Source organism: Abrus precatorius, unplaced genomic scaffold, assembly GCF_003935025.1.
Source record: "Abrus precatorius isolate BTA unplaced genomic scaffold, Abrus_2018 Scaffold1, whole genome shotgun sequence".
Lineage (NCBI taxonomy): Eukaryota > Viridiplantae > Streptophyta > Magnoliopsida > Fabales > Fabaceae > Abrus > Abrus precatorius.
Genome location: NW_020874291.1, coordinates 1,002,957 through 1,026,145, shown reverse-complemented (window position 1 = coordinate 1,026,145; position 23,189 = coordinate 1,002,957). Strand labels below are relative to the sequence as shown.

Below are 23,189 nucleotides of genomic sequence, written 5' to 3'. Positions count from 1 at the left end.
TAAGAGGCCAAAGCAAAGGCCATCTCTCCCTCGCTCCCCTTTTCATCTTCTGCACACCATCTCCTCGATTAATCCAAATCGCTTCATTCTTCTACTCTAATTCCGAACGTTACAATCGTCGACGTTACATCCGGCGAATCTCCGTCGCCGTCACCACCGCGGCGTAATCATTTGGAATCTCACTCCTCAGCAGCATCTCACCGCCTGAGTCCCGAATATTCGCACCTTCCTTGTCTCTGTATTCGCGGCTGGCTATTCGGTTTGTGGCCATTCCTCACCGGCGAAGGTGCGCACGATTGTTAACCTGCGCACCGCGGTTCCTTTTTTCGCCTAATTGGTTTAACTCTGGTGCGCTTCCGCAGGGGGAAAGGTGAGAGCCTCTTGCTGTTGTTGCGTGTTGATTCGTTCCGATTAGGTTTCCGTTTGGTTTGCGGAATTAGGTTTGCAATTGTGGATTTAGGTTGCGTTTTGAAGCTCGTAGGGGTTTTAGTAGCGAGAGCTTCACTTGTTTCTTGTGAAATTTACTTGTTGATCTGTCGGTTTCACTGTTTCGATTTGGCTTTGTTGTCTTTTTTGTTGTTGAACTTGTTTTTGATTGTGAGGTGATGAGTTCGTGCGTTTTGGACAGCGCGGGGTTAGTGTAATTCGGTTTTGACCGTTGGGGCACTGGTTTGAACCGGTGACTTTTCCCTCCTTGATCAATGGGATTCAATTTAAAATCAGATAGTATTTTTTTCCTTTTTTGAATGCTAATATTTGAAGTTTGAAGTAAAATTAGTAATTTTAGAGTGTCAGGTTCTAGTTCTGCTCTTGAATTAGCCTGATAAAAATTGCTTTTGAATTTCATGTTTTGTTGCTAGTAAATTCATTTTGCTAGAAAATGTGTGGAAGATGAATTCTGATTTTGAGCCACTTGTTAAACAGTGGTTTGGGAAAGCTGGAATGGATTTCAATTCGTGGTGCCACTGGTTGCTGGTTGGTACTTGTGCCTAGTAGTTTTGCTAGTAACAGTTGAGAATGCTTGGTTTTTTATAAGAAGTTCTTTTAAAATAGTCTATAAGATGTAAATTACTTTTGTTGGCTTGTTGCTATGCTTTTCCACTAGGTTCTTTTGAACTTTTTGGCGTTTTGTGAAGCAGGTTTTGTCTATTTTGTTACACTTGCACTGTTTGGTATTATATTATCTTTGTGCGATTAACTGCTTAAGCAGTTCCTACTGATTGTCTATTATTCTCTTGTTAGACTTTGTGGAGACGAAGATACCTGAATGAGCTGGTGACATATAACAGGGCTTTAGTTATCTTTAATTGCTCTTACAGTGAGGAGATTGAATGAAGGAAAAGAAATTGTACGGTAGACCTACATGACATGATGACTTTCTTTAAGAACTTTTCACATGATGCAGTTTCACATGGTGTCTTGGAAGATAAGGGCCAAGGACAAAATGCTGATAGAATTCCTAGATCAGTAGATAATGAATGTGCTTATGCAACTTCTAGTGAGAAAGAGTTTGATATGAACATGGAGGCACCGTATGAGAGTGACAGTGATCCAGATGGTGTTTGTAGGCAACAAAGGGAGGCAACTGGTGTTGATCGAATTGGTACAAGGGAATCAAACGCAGAGAATATGGGCTGCAAACCAGCTACTGTTGGAAGGTGGGGTACTACATTTTGGAAAGATTGCCAGCCAATGTGCCCACAGAATGGTTCTGAATCTGGGCATGAATCTAAAAGTGGATCAGACTATCGAAATGCAGATGGGTCTGATGATAATTTGTCAGAAAACAGGGGGGAAAGGTTAAACTCTGAAGATGATGATAGACAGAAGAATTCAGGAAAAGGTCCAAGAGGCCATTCTGATATTCCTGCTGAGGAAATGTTGTCTGATGAATATTATGAACAGGATGGGGAAGAACAGAGTGACTCCTTGCAATACAGGGGCTTTCATCAACGTACTATATCAAATTCTTGGCCTCAACGGATGTCTATCAATAGGCGTGTGCCTAGGATTTCAGATGAAGCTGAAGATAATGACGGTGATGCTGATTATGAAGAAGAGGATGAAGCCGATGGTATGGGAACACTGCATTTAAATATGTAGAATGTTGCTATATGATGAAGTTCTACTGCTGAAATTAGCTAATATAGCCCTTGTTCTGTTGTTGTTATTATTAAAGATGAATTCTGGCCAATAGTTATTTATTTATTTGGGTTAATGCTTTGCAGGAGATGATCCTGATGATGCAGACTTTGAGCCCTCAACAAGTGATCGTGCGGCAAACAAGGTCGTCCGTTTGTGGTTGTTATCCATTGTCATAATTAATAAGTTCTATATTGTTTGCATTTTACCTTCTGTGTAAGCATGTGGCATTCTAATGTTGCCACTTGCCACCTGGATGCTAACGCATGAGGAAATGATTATTTGCAGTTGTAACTTTGTTTCTCTTCATTGCTCCAAACTATGTGATTTTTGTTCCTTGTGCTTCCTCTAATGATTTTACCCCACATAATTTTGACTTGTCAAATGTGCCATTGAGTGTATGATCAAATCTATCATCAATTTTCTTGGACATACTGGCTACTACAGAGAACAGATCATTAATTGCATGGTGGGTTAAGTCTTGTGGGATTTGGTCCTTTTTTTGCGCTAAAGATTTAGACTAAAAGCATGTTGTAGTCATACTAGTTTGCTTTTGGTGTGAGATATAATTAGCATTGTAGGCTGTGTCATTTTAGGAAATATAGGGATCATGTTTGTGTCTCTTTTATAAGTAATGCCCTTTGGTAGGCTGCAATAGGTGATGTTTATACTTGTGCTAATTGATTCATTAAAACTGAAACCCTGCACTAAAAAAAATTCCAGTATTTGGCATTAAATTGCACTGTCTACTTGATTGCCATGTGATGGTAGTCATGGAAAGTAATCATATAGAAATCCTATTAGTGCAGTTAGTATTGCATGAATCTCTATACAATGCATGTGATTCTGGCCTACAGTGATATGAATTGCCTTGCATCTTGTTTTTGTGCTTGAATTGTGGTGGGTATTGTTGAAATCGGTTGAATCGTGATTCCATGGTTGAATCACATGATTCTGTCCAACCCAGGTCACACGCCCTACCGAGTTGGGTCAGCATGACCTGGTTCCTGAAAACCTAAAAAAGGTTTTTTGAGAAAAGAGTGGAAAAGAGAGGGCCAATAACGTCCCTCCCACTTAGGTCCATGCTGACCCAATTGTCTTTATAGGAAAGCAAAATCTCTTCTTGGTTTTCTCTTTTTCTTCTCCCCTAATGGCACATGTAGTCAACCCCAAGCTCTGTCTCCTACTACACATGCTGCTTCATTGTATTGTTATGTTCCTTTTGTGCTGCTTGGTGGCTATACTTTTTTACCCAAACTTCTTGATAGCTGCTTCACTGTATTGTTTTTGATTTATGGGGTGGGGGGAGTAATATAGTGCTGAATTTGAACAGTCACTTTTTTTTTGGTCATTGCTACTGTTATAATTTGGATCCTTATTTGTTTTGTAGTGTATATGCCACTTTTATAGCTATATAGTGGCCTTTTTAAACTCCAAAATGCTAATATATATAGTTATTTATGTTATTTAATTGTTTGTATCTTTCTTTATGTTAAAATGATTTTAGATTTATGTTCTTGAGTTATTGATCGTGAATCATAAGATTCACGAAATGATTCCATTTTCGATTCAGAAAATAGACCTTCCAATTCAAATATTGAATTCTGATTTGATAACCTTATATATATATATATATATATATATATATATATATATATATATATATAGATCAGTGATTGACATATTTATTAAGACTGTAATTTAGGTATTGTATTGAAATCCAGTTTTTAGCATGATAATACACTCTTGACATGCATTTGTTTTAATTTTATGGTTTAAATTTTTTTTAATAAATGATAAATAATTAATTTTTTGGGTAATACAAATAAAGAGAAAAAGTTAATATAGAATTGGGGATAGTGAATTGCAAAGATTTGTTAACCGTAAACAAGTGAGATGAATTCAAAAGGAGAAAGTGTATCATGCTTGTGAAAAGAAAATGACATATTGGATAATGACATAATATTAATAGATGATACCAAAAAAGAGAATATAATTTGGTCAAGCTTGTATGATAGAGAATTAGGATAGCGGATTAAAAAAGTTGTTTATTGAAATAAGTGAAAAGAAAAATTCCTATTTATTTTGTTGATGTCAATTGCAATTTGGTATAATATATATTGAGAAATTTGGTGAAATGCTGTTATTGTTGTGTGTATATGGCATAAATATATAGTCATCCTTCGCATTAGTTGACAAAAATCTCTAGTTTTCCAAATTCTAAGCATAGATTTTTTTATTTTAATTTATTTTAGAAATAAGACAAGTAAGTTCATTAATTGTAGCTCTTGTTTGATTATTGTTTGCTTAGATAGAGGAAAAAGAGCTGTAATGTTTTCTTTATGTTGTAATTTCAGAGGTTGGTGGGGATGATGTGAAACTTGGGTTCTTGTTTTAATTTTTTTAAAATTTATTTGTGATTTTTAAACTGACAGAGAAAGGGAATGAAAGAGAAGGGAGAGGATAAAATATTTGCTCTTGAATCTAAAACTTAGATTTGTATTATCCTTTTGGTTTGCTCTACAGACACCCATAATAACTGACAGAGTAATTGTCTGTGACTGACCAACAGAAACTGCCTATTGTCAGTTACTGTACACTAGTTTGTGGATGCATTGTACTGCTGAAGCAACAGAAGTACACAACACTAACTGCTAACTTCTATTCTCAAAGTCAAGGTGGACAGATTGATTAAAACTGATTATAAAATTAGTTTGTCTTGTTCCCCATATTGTGGTTGATCGAGCCTTGTTTAGAATTTCTTTGCATCAACCTGGTATTGGGATATGCAGAGCCTTGAGATTTATGTTAATCACTTTTTCTCTGACAAAGAAGAGTTCCAATTCCCAATGCTTTGTTCTAGATTGGAGCACTGGACTATGACAAAAGAAAACTGTGCTAAGAATTCCCAGTAAATACTAGTAGTGGTAACTAGAACCTTTTTGATTTGTGAGTAGATTCTGTATGCATAAGATTTCAGATGCTATATTTGCTAGACCCTTGTTTTCAGCTTCAGTGCTGTTCAACTAATGGCTGTTACTTTTACAACCAAGTATACGAGGCTAGGTCAAAGATAAGTGCTGGATCCATAGGTTGATCATTGGTGTAAGGTGCATTTGAGATACCTCAGTTTTTGTTTAATAACCTTCTGGGGATGTGCAACTGGCTGAGAGGAATCAACTCACTTTACTCAGGTTATAGGCATAGTAGTCAATCCCAGATAGTGGTGCGGAGCGGCTAACCTCAAAAATGCTATAGCGGGGATAGCGGTAGCGGGATGACCGCTATTCTGAAGTTTTAATGCACACACCTACATGCTGAAAAATATAAAATTAATATACAAATTTGGAACAAAACAAAAAAGAAAAACTCAAATTAGAGAAGGAAATAAATAACAAAAAGCAAAAGGTGCAGGAGAAGCAACCATTGCTTCTACTTGAAGCTTTGAAATTTGAAACAGAACAAAGTAAGGGAATCAAAACAGAGAAAGAAATAGAAAAAACAGAGAGAAAAGAGAAGAATTGAAAGGAGAAATGAGAAGAGAGCTGACAGGAGAGTTGAGGAGAGAGTTGAAAGGTGAGTTGAGGGGCTAGGGTCTGTGAGAGGGAGGGAGAAGATTCAAAAAATAAAGGGGGCTAAAATCCCAATATTGCCCCCCTTAAAAGCCCCAAATGTTAAAAAAAAAAAAACAAAGGGAAGATTAAGAATTTTTAAACAGAACAGAATAGCGGCTGCTATAGCCGCTATTTCCGGCGCGACAGCCGCGATACTGAACCGCGATGCTACAGGGTTGCCATAGCAGAACTGCACCGCTCTGCTCCGCTACGCCGCGATAGCGGCCATTATGGCCGCTATTGATAACTATGGTTATAGGTCTGTAATTAATTTAGTGGCATCCTGCAATGTCATTTGATGCTTAAAATTCATCTTAAGAATGACTAGGTGAGGGTGCCCTCACTTGTGGTTCCAAGTAATGTAAGGAGGTTGGAGTTAATGGGGCAGGGGCTGTTACTGTGGAAGAAAAATTTACATTAGAAACAAAATTAGATGAAACTATAGTATGCACAGCAGGTTTAGAGGAAGAAATGGAAGATGGTAAAGTGTTATCTGTGTGAGAGAGGAAATTGTTGTACGTGTACTGCCCATTTTGGCCAAGTATCCCTTACAAGAGAACTTCATGTGAATCTTTAGATTTGGCACAACAAGTGAAACTTAAAGTAGACTGAGTTATTCTCAGCAACTTTACTGGCACTTGCAAGGTTCTCTTAGTCATGTTAAGCAAGGTTGTCAAAATTGAAATTCTACCAAACAGGAAGGAGATGAAATATTATACATTGTGGGGATTGTAACATAGGGCGTAAAAGCCTGCTAAAAATATAAAATTGATCTTTAGGGTAAAAAAGTATGATAATATGTCACTAATAATGTAATATTATAAAAAATTCGTAAAAATGAAATTTTTATTTTTTAATTATTGTATTAATAGCATCTCAATATTTATTTTGTATTTGACTGTTTATGGAAAGCCATAAAAGAGCATCATAGAAAACTGAGACAAGTCAATGATGTTTTTGTTAATGTCTCAATGTCTTTTTATTATTGCGTTCAAATAAAGGCCTGGTAAAATCCCAGCTTGTAGGCTTAAAAAGAAGAGCTGAACATAGAGATGGAGAGGTTGAGGGCTGAGAGTTGGAGAGACTGTCATGCAAAGGTCATGGGAAGAGGTTGAGAGAGAGAGAGAGAGTTTAGAGTGTCCAGTGGACAGAGATCAGAAAACTGAAAGGAAACCATGACCCCTGCAACAGAGATGAAGAACATGGTCTTTGATGCTTGCAGGGAATGGTGATCAGAGACTGACAGACTAAGATACCTAGAGAAGGACGATGAGGGATTAGGTAAAGAACTATTGTGGGTGAGGGACTGGTGTAGGGCCTGTTGGTCACCTAGCTCAACATGTCACCATTGTTGACACCCAACTCGCTCTAGATTGCTGATCTCACCTCTTTAATAACTTTTCCCGGTGATCTTATTTTGATCCTACCAGACTTGATCTTAGTTGTGTAAAAGATCAAAACATGTGTGAAACTCACGCAATCCTGAGTAAAAATATGATTTTGACAACACTGTTCTTTGGGACAAGAGGTGGATTGTGAAAGACTATGAAAGTGTGGTGGTGAAGTGGAGAGAAATACCAAATAGTATAAATTGAATTACTGCCAAACCATGGCCATTACCAATAAGAATCTAGTTTAATCCATTGAATGGAGAGGCCTGTTGGAGATTCTGAGGGTTAACTGTTACATGATGGGTGGCTTCAGAATCAGGAACCATGCCTAAGATGAGTAAGACTGGGAACTGGTCCTTAGGGATTTAGCAGTTCCTTAAAAGTAGTAGCAATACTGGTTGAAGATGTTAGAGGTATTTGCAGACCTGATTGCTGCTAAAACTGTACTCTAAAAGAGAATAGGCAGGTGAAGGAGGTGGCAGATAAGGAATTTGTTGGAAATTTGGTGCAGAGGCATGCTTCTGTCACAAGACTGAAGTCCAAGGATGATGAATGGGTTTGATTAGATAAATCAAAAAACAAAAATTGGAAGATAGATTGAATGATGAAATATTCCTTAAATTTACCAGGAAACTATCATTTTTTCTTTGGGAAGAAAAATAGTCTAGTTAATATTTAAGGCATAACTAGGTATACCTCAAGTTGCACCTTGTCTCATTAAAGTCACGCTCATGCCTATTTGGCTAAGTACCCAAGTGTACTCAACAATACCAGTACCTGATGTATATTGAATGAGTACGTCTAACAAAACGAAGTACACATGCTTCAGAGCTGTTGATGTTTCTCAATGTGTGCCTCTTAAGCAAGCTTTGCTTCAATCTCTGCAGTCTGATATGGATCCAGTTTGCTGTTAATAGAAATGACAAAGGTGTTGTAAACTTATGGTAACCTTAAAGGACCATGTCAAGAATCAAATATAGCCTTGACGCAAAGCATGTAATTACAAATTCAATGAGTTTGCTTCTTCATATATCTTAAGTTCAACTCCATATTGCTGAGCCTTAGCACAAGTTTTATCATGGAAATAGTTGTGAATCTCCCTCCCACTACAGCATCTGTAAGTAGTAAGTCAGAAAGCAGTGATAACAGCCCTGAGAAGAGCAACTGATCCTGAAACTAGGTCATTGACATAACCTAGCTTGTGATTTCTTTGCGCAAAAAGCATGAAAGATGGAGTTTTTGAGTTCATCACAGACTTTTGCAGCTGATGTCATTTAATCACTGCTTTGACTTGCTCCTTCAGTAGAAGAAAGTTCTGCTCATCCAAATGTGCTCAAAATTTGGAAATGTTACATGATGCTGATGATGAAATTGAAGGTGGAGGAACTCATGAACTGTAGATTTCAAGGTCTGACAAAGAAATGCTGGGGGAAGCTGTGGGTTTGGATTGAATTTAAGATCTCAATACCTTGTTACCATTCAGGACCTGGGAGGATGGAAAGTAAAATGAAAGAGAGGAAAAGAGAGAAGAAAGACAATAAGATACTCGCTCTGGAATCTAAAACTGATATATATATATATATATATATATATATATATATGTGTGTGTGTGTGTGTGTGTGTGTGTGTGTGTGTGTGTGTGTGTGTGTGTGGAGTAAGGAGGAAAAATTTTGAAGGTGAATTGGAGAGCTGTATTTTATTACTCACTGTTTGTTTTTGCATTTGTTTTTCTTCTTTTCTATTTTAAAGTATTGTTAATTATTCATTTGTTTAGGACAATGTGTTATCTTCCAGTTTAGCGGCCCTTTATTTCTTAACTGCATCTAACCAAGGAATGGGCACGTATCTTCGTGCTTTTCACTGCTATTCTTTTCATTCCATAGCTTAGTTATGTGCATCATATGAAGACTATTTTACTGTTTTTACCATAAAATTGTTCCTATAATCTATAATTTAATTTACATTGTTGGATCAATTGGTTTTCTGCTTGTAGTGTATGTGTGATGAACATGTGGCGAAAACAAATACTTTACTGAAAATATGAAAGACAAGTTAAGTGACATGTAACATTTAGATTCTACTATCAAAGCTTTAAGTGTATAAACCTATCTTGAAGCTCAAAGTATACATCCCTCCTTTGATTTTTAGAGGATCATATTGAAAGACATGGTATGTTTGTTGATTTTTTTTGTCAAATAATTACGCTAATATTCTCTTGGCAGGAGAATGGGGTTGTATGTGTTATTTAGAGATCATATGATTCATATTGGTTTACTGTTAATGTTGGAGTAAATATTCAGTGTTTTGTTTTGCTGGAAGTTTTTGACTATAATCAAGTCGTTGAACTATAATTCCAGGATAAAGATTGGCAAAGTGAAGACTCAGATGAAGCTGATGATAGTGATGAGGAAATAAATGTCTCAGATAATGATTATTCTGACTTTTATAAGAATGTGAAGGGAAGGCAGCAAGGTAAAATTGGAAAAAGTGTAAGGTCTTCCAGAGATTGCAAAATTGCATCCAGTCGACAAAGAAGAGTTAAGTCATCTTTTGAAGATGAAGTTGATGAGTCTCCAGCAAATGATTCAGACAGTGAGAGTGATGAGGATTTCAAAAGCATGAAAAAGCGGGGTTTGCATGTACGCAAGAATAATAGTCGTTCAGCTGCAACCTCTAGTTTTTCTATGCGCAACAGTGAGGTTCGCACATCTAGTAGGACAGTTAGGAAAGTATCATATGTTGAAAGTGAAGAAAGTGAAGAAGCTGATGAAGGGAAGAAGAAGAAATACCAAAAGGTGCAGCTTCATTATGTTCATAACCAATTATTTTCACACATTTGAGCATGGTTTTTTTCTCTTTCCATGTCTCTGTGTTGGTGAAAATGTTTTGGGGTTTCATCTATCTACTAAAATTCTGTAAATGTTAATTGTGGAGTTCTATATCTGATTATCTGTAAGATAGACTCATAATTAAAGTTTCTATGTTGGAGTAACCCTTTTTATCCAATATGCTGTTTTAGATTTTCAAAATTGACGTTGTCAAAACACGTGTAGTTTGCCTAATTTCTATATAACTATGTAATGGCAACTCCCATGAAATAGCCACTAGCAAGTGCTACGAAGGAAGTAAAAAATACGATTGTATCCCAACATAATGCCCCTAAAATTGCATCTGCAATTAAATGTACCAAGAGATTGCCCCTAACTTTTTGCCAAAACTTTTAAAGCTAACCTGAAAGAACTGTTCCAAAGCAGGAAGAAATATTAACAGTTATTGATGTTTGTACTGTTTGGTGATATTTTACTTTTCCTGTGCACTACATCAGTTTATTATACCTACCAAAGGTTCTGCGTAGTCTAATCTATAGTGCACTGTTTTGTACAAACTGATTATGATTATTCTGTTACATTAATTTTCCATTTTTTGCTTTATAGACATGAATTCGATGGTGGGAGTGGGATGTTACTTAGATAAATTAATATTAAACTGCATCTTTCCTTATTGTGTAGTCTTATCTATATTTGATGAGGTTCTATCAAATATTCTTCAGGAAGAAATTGAAGAAGATGATGGAGACTCCATTGAAAAGGTGCTCTGGCATCAGCCCAAGGGCATGGCTGCAGAGGCTCAAAGGAATAATAGATCTACACAGCCTGTTTTAATGAGTCACTTGTTTGATTGTGAACCTAATTGGAATGAGATGGAATTCTTGATAAAATGGAAAGGGCAGTCACATTTGCATTGTCAGTGGAAGTCTTTTGTTGAATTGCAAAATGTATGCTCTTCATTTTGTATTGTTTATTATGCATTAATAGTAGTTATGCTGTTTTATTCTCTCTTTTCTGCCCATTAATGTTCTGTTTCTTATTGGTTGATTTACCTATCATATGTCGTGATTTTTCCTCCTTTATTTAATGCTGAACTGTAATACATTTTGTCTGTATCGGATTGCAGCTCAGTGGTTTTAAGAAAGTTATGAATTATACAAAGAAAGTGACAGAGGACATCAGGTACAGGATGACCATCTCAAGAGAGGAGGTAAATGGATTCAGTCATTCAGCTACTAGAAGTTATTTTTCTTGTCATTCATGTTCATTTAATTGACTAGAAGTTATTTTTTGTGCTGTATGTAGATTGAGGTCAATGATGTGAGTAAGGAGATGGATTTAGATATTATCAAGCAAAACAGTCAGGTTTTTTTTCCTAATTTACATCACTTTGGAGTTTCCTTTTCCTTTTTACCTTTGATATATTCTGAATTGGTTTGTGACTTGCATTTTAGGTGGAAAGAATAATTGCAGATAGGATTAGCAAGGATAATTCTGGCAATATTATTCCAGAATACTTGGTCAAGTGGCGAGGACTATCTTATGCTGAAGTGACTTGGTATGCTTGAATAATCATTTTTTTATATTTTCATTTTTTCTACACAAGCATCTTCATATTTTATGCATTGATGATGCGCTGTGTTAGTGTGTTTTGAGTCCTTTAGTGTCATGTTAGTTTGTACTGTTTTTCATTATTTGTGCAGTTTGATTGATATGTATATTGATATGCTTATTTTGTTTGTTCATATAACTAGGGAGAAGGACATTGATATTGCTTTTGCTCAACATGCTATAGATGAGCATAAGGTAGCCTCCTATTTTACTCTATTTTCCCCCTCATTATACTATGTTGGTTTTGCAAAATTGTTTGAATCAACTGCATACTGTAGTCTTACATAGAAGTTATTATCCATCTATGTGGTCTGCAATTTAACTTCTACAGTGCAAGAGCTTGGGGGCTACAAGGATGTTGAATCTTGCATAACCTAGGTAACAGAATTATAATTCTGGTCTTGGGTACAGTACAAGATGGATCTGATGACTTGGTATTTTGAAAAATTCAGTATGCCATATGGAAGATTGGCTGGGATATGACAATAAATGTTGGATTCATCTTTTCCTACAACTGAAGATTGAAATTATCATATATTTTCATACATTGTTTTATATAAAAAAAGATGTTTGTACCTTCCGTTTCAGATTTGACTGTTTGCGTGTCATTGTTGTATTATGTCCCATTGGATCTCAGCTTTGCCGTGTTGTTGACTTTGTGGTGGTTATGCTGACAGTCCATCCTTTCTTCTGTTGAACAAATTAGTGCATCGTATAGATAGGCAGTTACTTTGTTTGAAATAATAGGTTGTGAAACATTTTCATTGTGGCTGATTAGATTGGATTGGCTGAGTATACCCCTTCCCTGTCTTTATAGTTACTTTGTCTCTTGTTTAGCTTCTCTCTAGGGTATTGCTACGGTACTCCTATGTGGAATTTTGAACAAATGTTTTATTCAGGAAAACTTAATAGAGATAGTAAGCTGTTTGTTCTGTCATATTTGAACAGGCTCGTGAAGCTGCAATGTCAGTTCAAGGAAAGACAGTAGATCTTCAGCGTAAGAAGAGCAAAGGTTGGTATCTGCTTGGTATTTTGAAAGCTTTAGTATGACTGTGCTGTTCCGAGAGGCTGGTGCAGAATGCTAATATAATTTTCATTTTTCTGTGCCTTTCTACCCAACTCCTTTTCAATAAAACTAGGAAAAATTAATGTGCCTTCCGTATACACTTGAAGTGGTTGTTGGTGATCTTCCCATTCTTCTATCATATGTGCTCTCTACATCCTCGGTTAATTTATTAGATGAATATCTGAAGTTTTTTTATACAATTTTGGTGAGTGCGCCCTGGGTACCTCCCTTTTTAATTGCTGCTTGGGGTTGAAGACGAGCTGATGATCTACTTTATGTAGTGTACCAGAGCCTTAGTACAATTTTGTTCATGTTATGATTTACTTCTGGCTGTGTCTTGAATTACTTGAGCGAATATATGACAAATAGTAAGTTTCATTGTTTAATAGCACTTGCCACTTAAAGAGTGGGAAAAGGGACGATTGATTTTTGAGTATGTTATGTTAGAGAATAGATTAAGAGGCATAAATGTAAGGTACTACACTACCTGTACCCATAACTGGATTTGGAAAAACACTTTTAATATCCATAGCCTTACCTATTGGGTAGTTATTACCTATACTGATGCCCATTAGAGATGCATTTTAGTTAACTTTAATATGGTCTCTCATTATGTGTTATTTGACAAACTAATAAATTATGAAAAACTAATCGAAAAGCATTGATTACAACAATATGCAACTTAAATCAAGAAAATATTTAACGATAATACAATTCTCAAGTATAAAAGAATTCCAATTATATTCTTTATAACAACAACCAAGCCTTATTTTACTAGTTGAGGTTGGCTACATGATCATACCATGCCGTTGAACTTGGACAATTATATTCTTTAACTTCATTAAAATAAAATATTTAAATCTTTTTGAAATTTTGATTATTAAGATAATAAATATATTATGTGGGTATGGGTAGTGTTGGATATTATAGTACCGATACGGCCATACCTGTATTCAGACCCATTAGATGGGTAAACACCCTCTACCCATTGCTGCTAAATTTTATGGGTACCCATTTAAGTCTGAGTCCAATTGTCAAAGTCTAAGTGTGTGCTTGGTTCAGCTCACTTTTTTCCAGTTTCCTGAGGTGAGAGAGGTAAATATTAGAAGCCATTATTTTATGAATAAAAGTTGTTCCAAGACACAGCCTAATTCATTATATTAGTGATCAATGCGTTACCAAATTATATTATCTGAATTTTAAAATTTAATTATGAGAGTTATATTTCTATTGGAAATTTAACTTCTTTTTGTATTTTTACTACTTTTCAACAAAACTGACATATCTTAGCTATACTCATAAATCAAATTATGAAATTAATTAAGATCTGTTTTACATTTATGTTTTAATTTGATTAATTGAAAAACTTGTGATTACTATGGTTCAAAACTGAAAAAAGTAGACAAGTGATTTCCTTTTATGGGAAGTACTTTGCCATATATACACCATCTGTTTCTATTTCTTGTCTTTTAAAACCTCTTCTTTGTTTTTGGTTTTTCATTTGAGTTCATTATGAAGAAATTTCAGGTTTCATCATTTCTGGTAAATAATATTAATTAATATTTACATAGTAGAGATGCTAATAATCTGTTGTTTTGTGATCTTTAGCAAGTTTGCGGAAACTTGATGAACAACCTGAATGGTTGAAGGGTGGAAAGCTCCGTGATTATCAACTTGAGGGCCTGAATTTTCTTGTTAACAGGTATCTGTGTATATCTAAAGTAAGCATTTGTTTATTTGCTGTTCTAAATTTGTTTTCATTACAATTTGACAGTTGGCGAAATGATACAAATGTCATTTTAGCTGATGAAATGGGTCTTGGTAAAACTGTTCAGTCAGTATCAATGCTTGGTTTTCTACAGGTAAAATATTAATGATCTGTTTAGTTACAAATGTCTTTCTAATGTAATAGATAAATTTATTTTTGTTTCCTTATACAGAATGCCCAGCATATCCATGGTCCTTTTCTTGTAGTTGTCCCATTGTCTACATTATCAAACTGGGCCAAAGAATTCAGGAAGTGGCTTCCTGACATGAATGTCATTGTCTATGTTGGTACCCGTGCAAGTAGAGAGGTGATGCATTTTTCCTTGACTTTTTGTTTCATATATAAATGAAATTACAAGATCTTTCCGATATTCGATATGGTTTAGCAACTTGATCTTTTATTAGACTGCCCTACAAATATGGCGGCATTGATCTTTAAAATTGTTAACATGTCCTTGTGTATGTATGGCACCATGGTCCTTTACTATGGTTAAGAACTTGTATAATATGAAGAAAAGTACATGAAGAAATGAATTTGATGGAGGGGAGGGATTTCTAGAGTTGGATGTGGTACTAAGGCAAACCAAGGTCTTGTTTAATCCTATTTGTTCTTATTTATTTGTTTGTCTTGTATCTTACGACCTAACTTCTTTGTTTGTCTTGTATTTGACAAGATGGAGATAATACTCAATTGGAAAAGAGATTTCACCCATATCACAATCTTTTCATCATTAGTCATTCTCATCATTCATCAAGCAAAATCATAACTTCGTTCTCTTTAGTCTTTCATGCTTTTACCTGTTTCTTGGTCAAGCCACATTTCCTACTGATTAAACATCTCAGGAGGCTCATTTACTATGTATATGCTTGAGGTTACATATTTTTTATTTTTTGGTGTGGTTGTATTGTATGCCATGTCTTGCATTGATGCTATGAATTTTCTTCTTTTATTGAATCCTGTGAAACATGGATCCTTACATCAATAGGTATTAGCTTCAACATATGCTGTTTTTCCTTGAGTTCTGAAAGTCTTGAAACCTGTGCTTTTGATCTTTACTTATATATCTACAGGATGTTATGGAATCCATCATTCAGTACCTTCATCAAATCCAAAAGTCAATTGTACTATATATGATATTACTGATTTAACTGGGGGGAAAACATCTAGCCTTGATTACTGATATTACTGTATTGCATGCTGTAATGTTTTTTCATCTTGCTTTGATCTCACGGTAATTTTATATGATTGATCATAAGTCAAGTGTTAAGTCGAGAAATTGTCCTCTTTGTTATGCCTGGTTAGTTGTTGCAGACAGAATTAAGATTTTTGCATATGACATTTCTCTGTTGGATCAGACTAAGGTGATTTCTAGATTATCTTTTTGCACCTTAGAGAATATTAATTGATTGCTAATCTAATTGTTTTGGACTTAAGAGAGTGGATGTGGTTCGGATGATTATTGTAATGTCCCCACCCCACTTTTGGAGTGATCATATTATAGATACCTTGCCTTTTTTGGTCTCAATTCTTTTATGTAAGATTTTCTTTTCCATTTTTTCATTCTGTGGCAGGTTTGCCAACAATATGAATTTTATGATGATAAAAAGGCTGGAAGACCTATAAAATTCAATGCACTTTTGACTACATATGAAGTAGTTTTGAAGGATAAAGCTGTTCTCTCCAAGATCAAGTGGAACTATCTAATGGTGGATGAGGCTCACAGACTGAAAAATAGTGAAGCACAACTGTACACTACACTTTCAGTAAGCAGCTTTTTTACTTAATTTTAGTATTTAGCTATTTTTTTGAGGTTGATTTTTTAATTTTGATTTATTCTTTCCTTATCTTTTAGGAATTTAGCACCAAGAACAAGTTGCTTGTCACCGGTACTCCACTACAAAACAGTGTAGAAGAGCTATGGTATTAAAAGCATTTTTTGTTGATGTTATACTTGACTTTTAAGATGTTAGATTTTTTGTTATTTTTGTTTGTACGTGTCAACAAATGCTAATAATATATTGGGGTAAATTAAAGCTTGCTTTCTTGTGGTTTTTGCTTTTCGTTTTTTCATCCTATTATTTTAAAAGTCACACTTTGCACCATTTGCTTTTCTAGTTAGAACATCACTGCATTTTTTCTCCTTTTATATTATGCATCATGGAAGACAACTTTGTGACTTTCTATTTCATAACTTGTTCAATACTCATATTTTATGGATATTACAAATGCATACAAATTTTCTTACATAATACCAATTCTTGTGATATGTTATAGTCATTGCCTGAAAACATATAGGGCTTCAGAGTTGGGGCGGTAGTAGGATTAATTAGGTTTGTTTGGACAGCTTCAGCTAAAAAAATATAGTTTTGAAGATGATATTTTGGTCTAATATTTCTCATTTGTTATCTGCTGTATGAAAACTACAAATGCATATAACCCCTATCTTGTGGACAACAGATACGTATTTTTTAATACTTAATACTATAGTGCAACTCTGAAATAGATAGAGATGTCAGGTGTAAATGTCATTATATAAACTAATTACATATGTCCGTTGCATGCAATATAGTCTTTATATACTAGGTAAAGATAATGCATCAAGATGTTTGCTCTCATATTCAAAGGCAAATATTTTTTCTGTTTCTGGAAAAAATAATCAATTGATTTTCTTTTGTATCGTCTTCACTTTACTAGTTTCTGATTGGTTTACTTGATATGTAAAACAAGAAAGACGTTATACACTTAATTTTGTTTGCTTTGTCTTTTGTCCTGTATGTATAACAATTTTCCTGCTTCTCTTTTATTTTTTAGGGCTTTGCTCCACTTTCTTGATCCTGATAAGTTCAAGAGCAAGGATGAATTCGTTGAAAACTATAAGAATCTGAGTTCATTCAATGAGAATGAGGTATGATTTACTGTCAATATCCTTACTTTATTTTCCCTGTTTCTTGGATTTTTCTTGGTTGAGTCTTGGCTATTGTCTTCTGTCTAAATTGATGTTCACATTATTTTTTTTAGCTTGCTAATCTTCATATGGAATTGAGACCTCATATCCTTCGAAGAGTTATCAAGGATGTGGAGAAGTCACTACCCCCCAAAATTGAGCGTATTCTTAGGGTTGAAATGTCTCCTCTTCAGAAACAGTAAATGCAATTTACATTCCCGAATATATTATTTTAGATAGTCTTGCAAGTTCACTTTTTACATTCCTGATGCTGTCTGTACTTATTTAGGTATTATAAGTGGATTTTGGAACGCAACTTTCATGATTTGAACAAAGGAGTTCGAGGGAATCAGGTTATAATATCTATGTCCCACTTCTGTAATAATCATTTGTAAATATCTTCATGGATTCCTATTTCCTCTCTTTATGATTGTTAGAGATATAGTAAAACCATTAATCTCCTTTCTTCATGGATTCCTATTTCTTCTCTTCATCACAAGGTAAGTTAGCCTATGCATTGTGCACTCTCGCAGCCTGAAGGGCTCTTGCTTGATGGGCATGTTAATTATGTATGACAAAACCGTTAATCTGCCTTTGCCTATCAGCTTAAGCTTTTGGGATAGTTGGTTTATTACACGGATATTGATTATGCGGGATTGGAAAAGGTATACTTATTGGGTTTCTTATTTTATAAAGCCAATACTTGGCAGTTAGATTTAGGGGGAGTAATTAATTATTCTATTTTTTCCTTCAAAAAATTAATTATTAAATACAGTTTATTGACAACCATCAAGGTGCATATCAAGACACTGGTACAGCTTTACTGTAAATGTGATACTCTGTGTGATTGGAGGAAAGGAATTATCATATAATGCTTTAGGGGTTAACTCTCAGTAATTGAATTGTTTGAAGAATGCAAAACTGAATCGCTCAATTTCAGGGATTGAATGGCTTAATTAATTACCACAATATCTTATATTCTGTATATACAGATAATGAAATATCGTCTGAACAGTTAAAGGAAAGAAGAAATGTGGAAATCTCAATGAATCTCAACAGATAGATTTAACGATATATGTATAATTCTATTTCTTTTCCCCTTAAAGATCATCATTGAATTCTAACGTACACTTTTTCTGCTCCGTTGAAGGTTTCTCTTCTAAATATTGTGGTAGAATTGAAGAAGTGTTGTAACCATCCCTTCCTGTTTGAAAGTGCTGACCATGGTTATGGTGGGGATGCTGTAAGTAGTGACAGCAGTAAACTAGAGAGAATTGTCTTTAGCAGTGGAAAACTTGTAATACTTGATAAGTTGCTTGTCAAATTGCATGAAACAAAGCATCGTGTCCTCATTTTCTCTCAGGTATGAATTTGAAACTGATGTACTGGTTGTGCTTATTATCATTCATTTAGCTCAACTGGTTAACAATTTTACATCATAAATTGAATGAATTATTTAGTTTATTGAATTTTTTATCCTTGTAAGATTTTAGCTTCTATGTCAATTTATCACTGACTTGGTATTGAAGGTATTTTTTGTACATGTCAAAATTTGGCCTTTTCACATTTTATAATTAAATTTTAGCTTCAGTTCAACACATGGTTGTGGTGGTAGGCAGTAGGTCTGTGTTTTCTGACAGGCTTCTATATGACAATATGGATTAGAGATTTAGAGTTTACCCTTAGTTTTAGGTCCAGGACTTGAAACAATTTTATGGTTAGACTGGGCTTAGGGTTTACTAAAACATTTTCTTTAGAAAATGCAATTTTAGTGAGATTAAGAGTATGCTGAGTGAGAAACCCTACTAAAACAGTATAGTACTTTGAAAAAGCAAGAGTTAGAAAAGGGCAACCATCGATCAATGGACTTCTCCAATGCCTCTGCAGAATTATTTAAGAGAACCCCTAGAAGGACCCAGGAACTAAAACCAAAAACTTGGGAAAATATAATAAATCAACTACAACAATGATGAGGTAAGTTACATGAATCATATGACGTCATTGTGCTCGGTCACAAACCAAATTTTCAGACATTTGGTTAATTAAAAAATCTCTTCTAATAATTTTGTCAAAAGTTCTTGTGTGTCTACCGTGACCTCTCTTTATTGAAATAAGAGTTATGCAATTCATTCTCTTTATTGGTGCTTCCTAAGGTCTTGTTTGCACATGACCAAACCGCTTGGAATGATTTTCAGTTATATTTTTCACTATAGGTGGTATTCCAATATTCTCTTGTATATTATCATTTTGTTTCCTGCTATTTATCGTGTGTTCAGTTATTCACCTTAGTATTTTCATTTCTGTTACTCCCACTTTTTTCTCATGTTATTACTTTAAGGTCCAACATTCACTACCATAAAAGATAGCTGATTGTATTGCTTTACAGTAAAATTTTTCTTTCAGTTTGATAGGTACTTTACGGTTACAAATAACTCCTGATGCCTTTTTCTATTTTAACTACCCAACTTGTATTTTGTGACTAACATCTTTATTAATTTTTTCATTATTTTGTATAATTAATCTCAAGTACTTACAATTGGGAACTTGTGACAATATTATCTACAAGTTTAACTTTCCAACGCATGATCCTCATTTTATTTTTTTGCTAAACCTACAATAAATGTACTCTATCTTACTTCTACTCAAGCAAAAACCTTTAGATTTTAAAGTCTCCTTCCATAACTCAAGTTTAAGATTAACCTCTTTTTTCAAATCCTCGACTAACACTATATCATTTAGAAATAACATGCACCAAAGGATAATCTTGTGCATCATTTGTAAGCACGTCTAAAATAAGATTAAACAAGTAAGGGCTCAAAGCAGAGTCTTGATGTAAATCTATTCTAATTGGGAAGTCCTTAGATACAGCTATAGAAGTTCTCATATATGTAGTTACTTTTCATACATGTCTTGTATAGCCTGAGTATATGCTATACGGACTCCTTTCTTTTTAAAGCCTTCCATAACAATTCTCTTGGTATCCGATCATAATAAATTAACTATGATCACATAAAATTGCAAAGGAAAGAATTCCTAGTTGAAAACTCAAGCTTCACTCTTTTCTGGTCATAAGCTCTGCAGCCATTCAAAGTAGTAGGGTTCAATTGCAAATGAGTTGACAAAAGTTCATTTTATGGAGTAGGGATCATAGAAAATGCCAAACAATTATTCCCAAACTGGAAGGAAGTTTTGCAGTGTGCGGAAGATTGCTTCTGTCCATAGTACCAAATATCATCACAGATTTTGAGTTATTTATCGTGGATGATTCATGAAGAGTTGGCTATGAAATTCATATTTAACTTTTAACTATTTCTGTTTCACTTTTATGTATGTATGTGTGTTGGGGGGAGGGGGCTGCAAAGCTTTTATTCCACTATTTATTACCTTTATGCAATAGTTTATGATAATTCTAAGTCATCAGCGGTTTAATGCAGATGGTTAGGATGTTAGATATACTGGCAGAATATTTGTCACTTCGAGGATTTCAATATCAGAGGCTTGATGGAAGTACAAAAGCTGAGCTGCGTCAGCAGGCAATGGATCATTTCAATGCACCAGGTAGTGATGATTTTTGCTTCCTTCTTTCAACACGAGCAGGAGGATTGGGTATCAACCTTGCCACAGCAGACACTGTTATAATATTTGATTCAGATTGGAATCCCCAAAATGATCTGCAGGTATGGACTTATTTTATTTTATTTAATTAAGAAAGGATTCTCAGTACTTACTATTACTGCTGTTTATCTTTTAGGCAATGAGTAGAGCACATCGAATTGGGCAACAAGAAGTTGTTAACATATATAGATTTGTGACAAGCAAAAGTGTCGAGGAAGATATTTTAGAACGTGCTAAGAAGAAGATGGTAATTAGAATCATTGGATGTAATGATTGTATTAATTTTTTTTTTCTTTGACTTAACTTTTGTATACTTCACTTTTTACGCACTTAATGATTTTTGGCATCAATTTTTTAGGATATGTTTACCTGCCACTCTGTACAGATATATGATGCTTGTTGATGTACCATTAAATTTACATAATTTTTCTTGTGTGTTCTATAGGTTCTTGACCACTTGGTGATTCAAAAACTAAATGCAGAGGGTAGATTGGAAAAGAAAGAAGCCAAAAAAGGAGGAAGTTATTTTGACAAAGTAAGGACATATGTGAAAACTGTTCTGAATTTCAATGATTAACATGCTTTCATTTTGCTGAGTTCTTTGTAGAAAATACAGGATTGAACCGATGGTGCTATATTGTTGTCCATTTGAATTTAATGAATTGCATTGAATCATTTTTGTTTACATAGTCTGTGTATTTTCTTTGGTTTTATTGCACAACTACTGTATCAAACATTTGCTTCATATGTGGCAGAATGAGCTGTCAGCAATATTAAGGTTTGGAGCAGAGGAGCTTTTCAAGGAAGAAAGAAATGATGAAGAAAGCAAGAAACGACTCTTAAGTATGGACATAGATGAGATTCTTGAAAGAGCAGAGAAGGTTGAAGAGAAGGAAAATGAGGGAGAGCAAGCACACGAGTTATTGAGTGCTTTTAAGGCAAGTTAATTGAGCAGCATTATGAAATTTATTGTTTTACATTATTTCTTTTGTTGTAATCATTATTATTATTGCCTTGTGTTTTTGAGCTGGGAATAGGATATATTTGGACAGGAGTGGGAAATTGCTAAATTGTTTCCCTTGTTCAATTTCTTTCTATGCAGGTTGCTAATTTCTGCAATGACGAAGATGATGGGAGTTTCTGGAGTCGTTGGATAAAGCCTGATGCTGTTGCCCAAGCAGAGGTTCAGTCTTGTGCCATTTTATGATATATTCTTTATAGAATTTGTTTAAAATGTTGCTTGATGATTTTGTAAGAATTAAATGTGAACAGGGTTTATTATTGCTTTTGTTTAAGCTACCAGTTTTAAAAAAAATTCATTTTATATTGCCTTATTTTCCTGTTTTAGGATGCTCTTGCTCCACGTGCTGCAAGGAATATTAAAAGCTATGCAGAGGATTATCAATCTGAAAGAAGTAGTAAAAGGAAAAAAAAGGAAAGTGAACTACCTGAACGAGTTCAGAAACGCCGGAAAGCAGAGAATTCAGTTCCTGCAACACCAATGATTGATGGAGCTTCTGCCCAAGTGAGAAGTTGGTCATATGGGAATTTGTCCAAAAGGGATGCACTCCGTTTTTCACGCTCAGTAAGATTCTTTTATGGTTGGCAATTTTCAGTTTTATATACCTATACGAAGATCTATTACTTCTAGCATGCATTAATAGATGCAGACCCTGTATGGTTTGCTTTACATATATATTGCTGATAATCATCATTCGCAGTCAGTTGCATGCCATTTTCTCCTCACCATCCCAGACAAAAGTAGCTAACTAGGTGCTGCAGGATCTGCCTAAACTTTACAAGCTTGTCTTGAAAATTGAAAAGATGAAATTGGTGGTTGGTGCATAGTTGAGCTGAAGATAATGGAAAAATTGGATATTCAAAATTCACCCAAGCTGTTAAGGGAAAGGCTCAATTTCCAGCTTAAAATTAAATCAGTGAAGTTAGTGCACTTTTGGAAATTGAGGTGGAGCTAAACGTCAAATAGATGTCAGAGTTTGTTTGATTATTACTTATTATTGAAATTATAGGGTTTAGATAAAGGAGGAAAAGTTGATAGAGATTCTAATAAAATGATATGAAGCTGCTGCTTTGGTGTAATGTGAAATACAACATCAATGCCTAACTGTACTAAGGCAGTGTGTGGCCAAACTTGTTTGGGCTTCTCTCCTCCTTGAAAGTTGAACAACCTCTATTAAGCTTCTACAAAA

General features: G+C 34.7%; 1 protein-coding gene across 1 annotated transcript in view; it reads left to right on the top strand.

Annotated features, from left to right (window-relative positions):
• Nucleotides 1–27: 27 nt before the first annotated feature.
• LOC113855722 (protein CHROMATIN REMODELING 5-like) overlaps nt 28–23,189 on the top strand; it is a 28,489-nt gene continuing 5,327 nt past the window's right edge. The window contains exons 1-25 of the mRNA XM_027487354.1: nt 28–370; nt 1,243–2,074; nt 2,229–2,287; nt 9,505–9,942; nt 10,698–10,922; nt 11,102–11,185; nt 11,281–11,340; nt 11,430–11,533; nt 11,730–11,781; nt 12,535–12,598; nt 14,261–14,354; nt 14,427–14,514; nt 14,593–14,727; nt 15,992–16,183; nt 16,273–16,340; nt 17,232–17,325; nt 17,439–17,563; nt 17,654–17,717; nt 18,515–18,727; nt 20,799–21,041; nt 21,116–21,226; nt 21,425–21,514; nt 21,735–21,917; nt 22,082–22,162; nt 22,328–22,564. Of these exons, the coding sequence (XP_027343155.1) occupies nt 1,369–2,074; nt 2,229–2,287; nt 9,505–9,942; nt 10,698–10,922; nt 11,102–11,185; nt 11,281–11,340; nt 11,430–11,533; nt 11,730–11,781; nt 12,535–12,598; nt 14,261–14,354; nt 14,427–14,514; nt 14,593–14,727; nt 15,992–16,183; nt 16,273–16,340; nt 17,232–17,325; nt 17,439–17,563; nt 17,654–17,717; nt 18,515–18,727; nt 20,799–21,041; nt 21,116–21,226; nt 21,425–21,514; nt 21,735–21,917; nt 22,082–22,162; nt 22,328–22,564 (3,810 nt within the window). The 5' untranslated portion in view covers nt 28–370; nt 1,243–1,368. The remainder of the gene's footprint in view (nt 371–1,242; nt 2,075–2,228; nt 2,288–9,504; nt 9,943–10,697; nt 10,923–11,101; nt 11,186–11,280; nt 11,341–11,429; nt 11,534–11,729; nt 11,782–12,534; nt 12,599–14,260; nt 14,355–14,426; nt 14,515–14,592; nt 14,728–15,991; nt 16,184–16,272; nt 16,341–17,231; nt 17,326–17,438; nt 17,564–17,653; nt 17,718–18,514; nt 18,728–20,798; nt 21,042–21,115; nt 21,227–21,424; nt 21,515–21,734; nt 21,918–22,081; nt 22,163–22,327; nt 22,565–23,189) is intronic.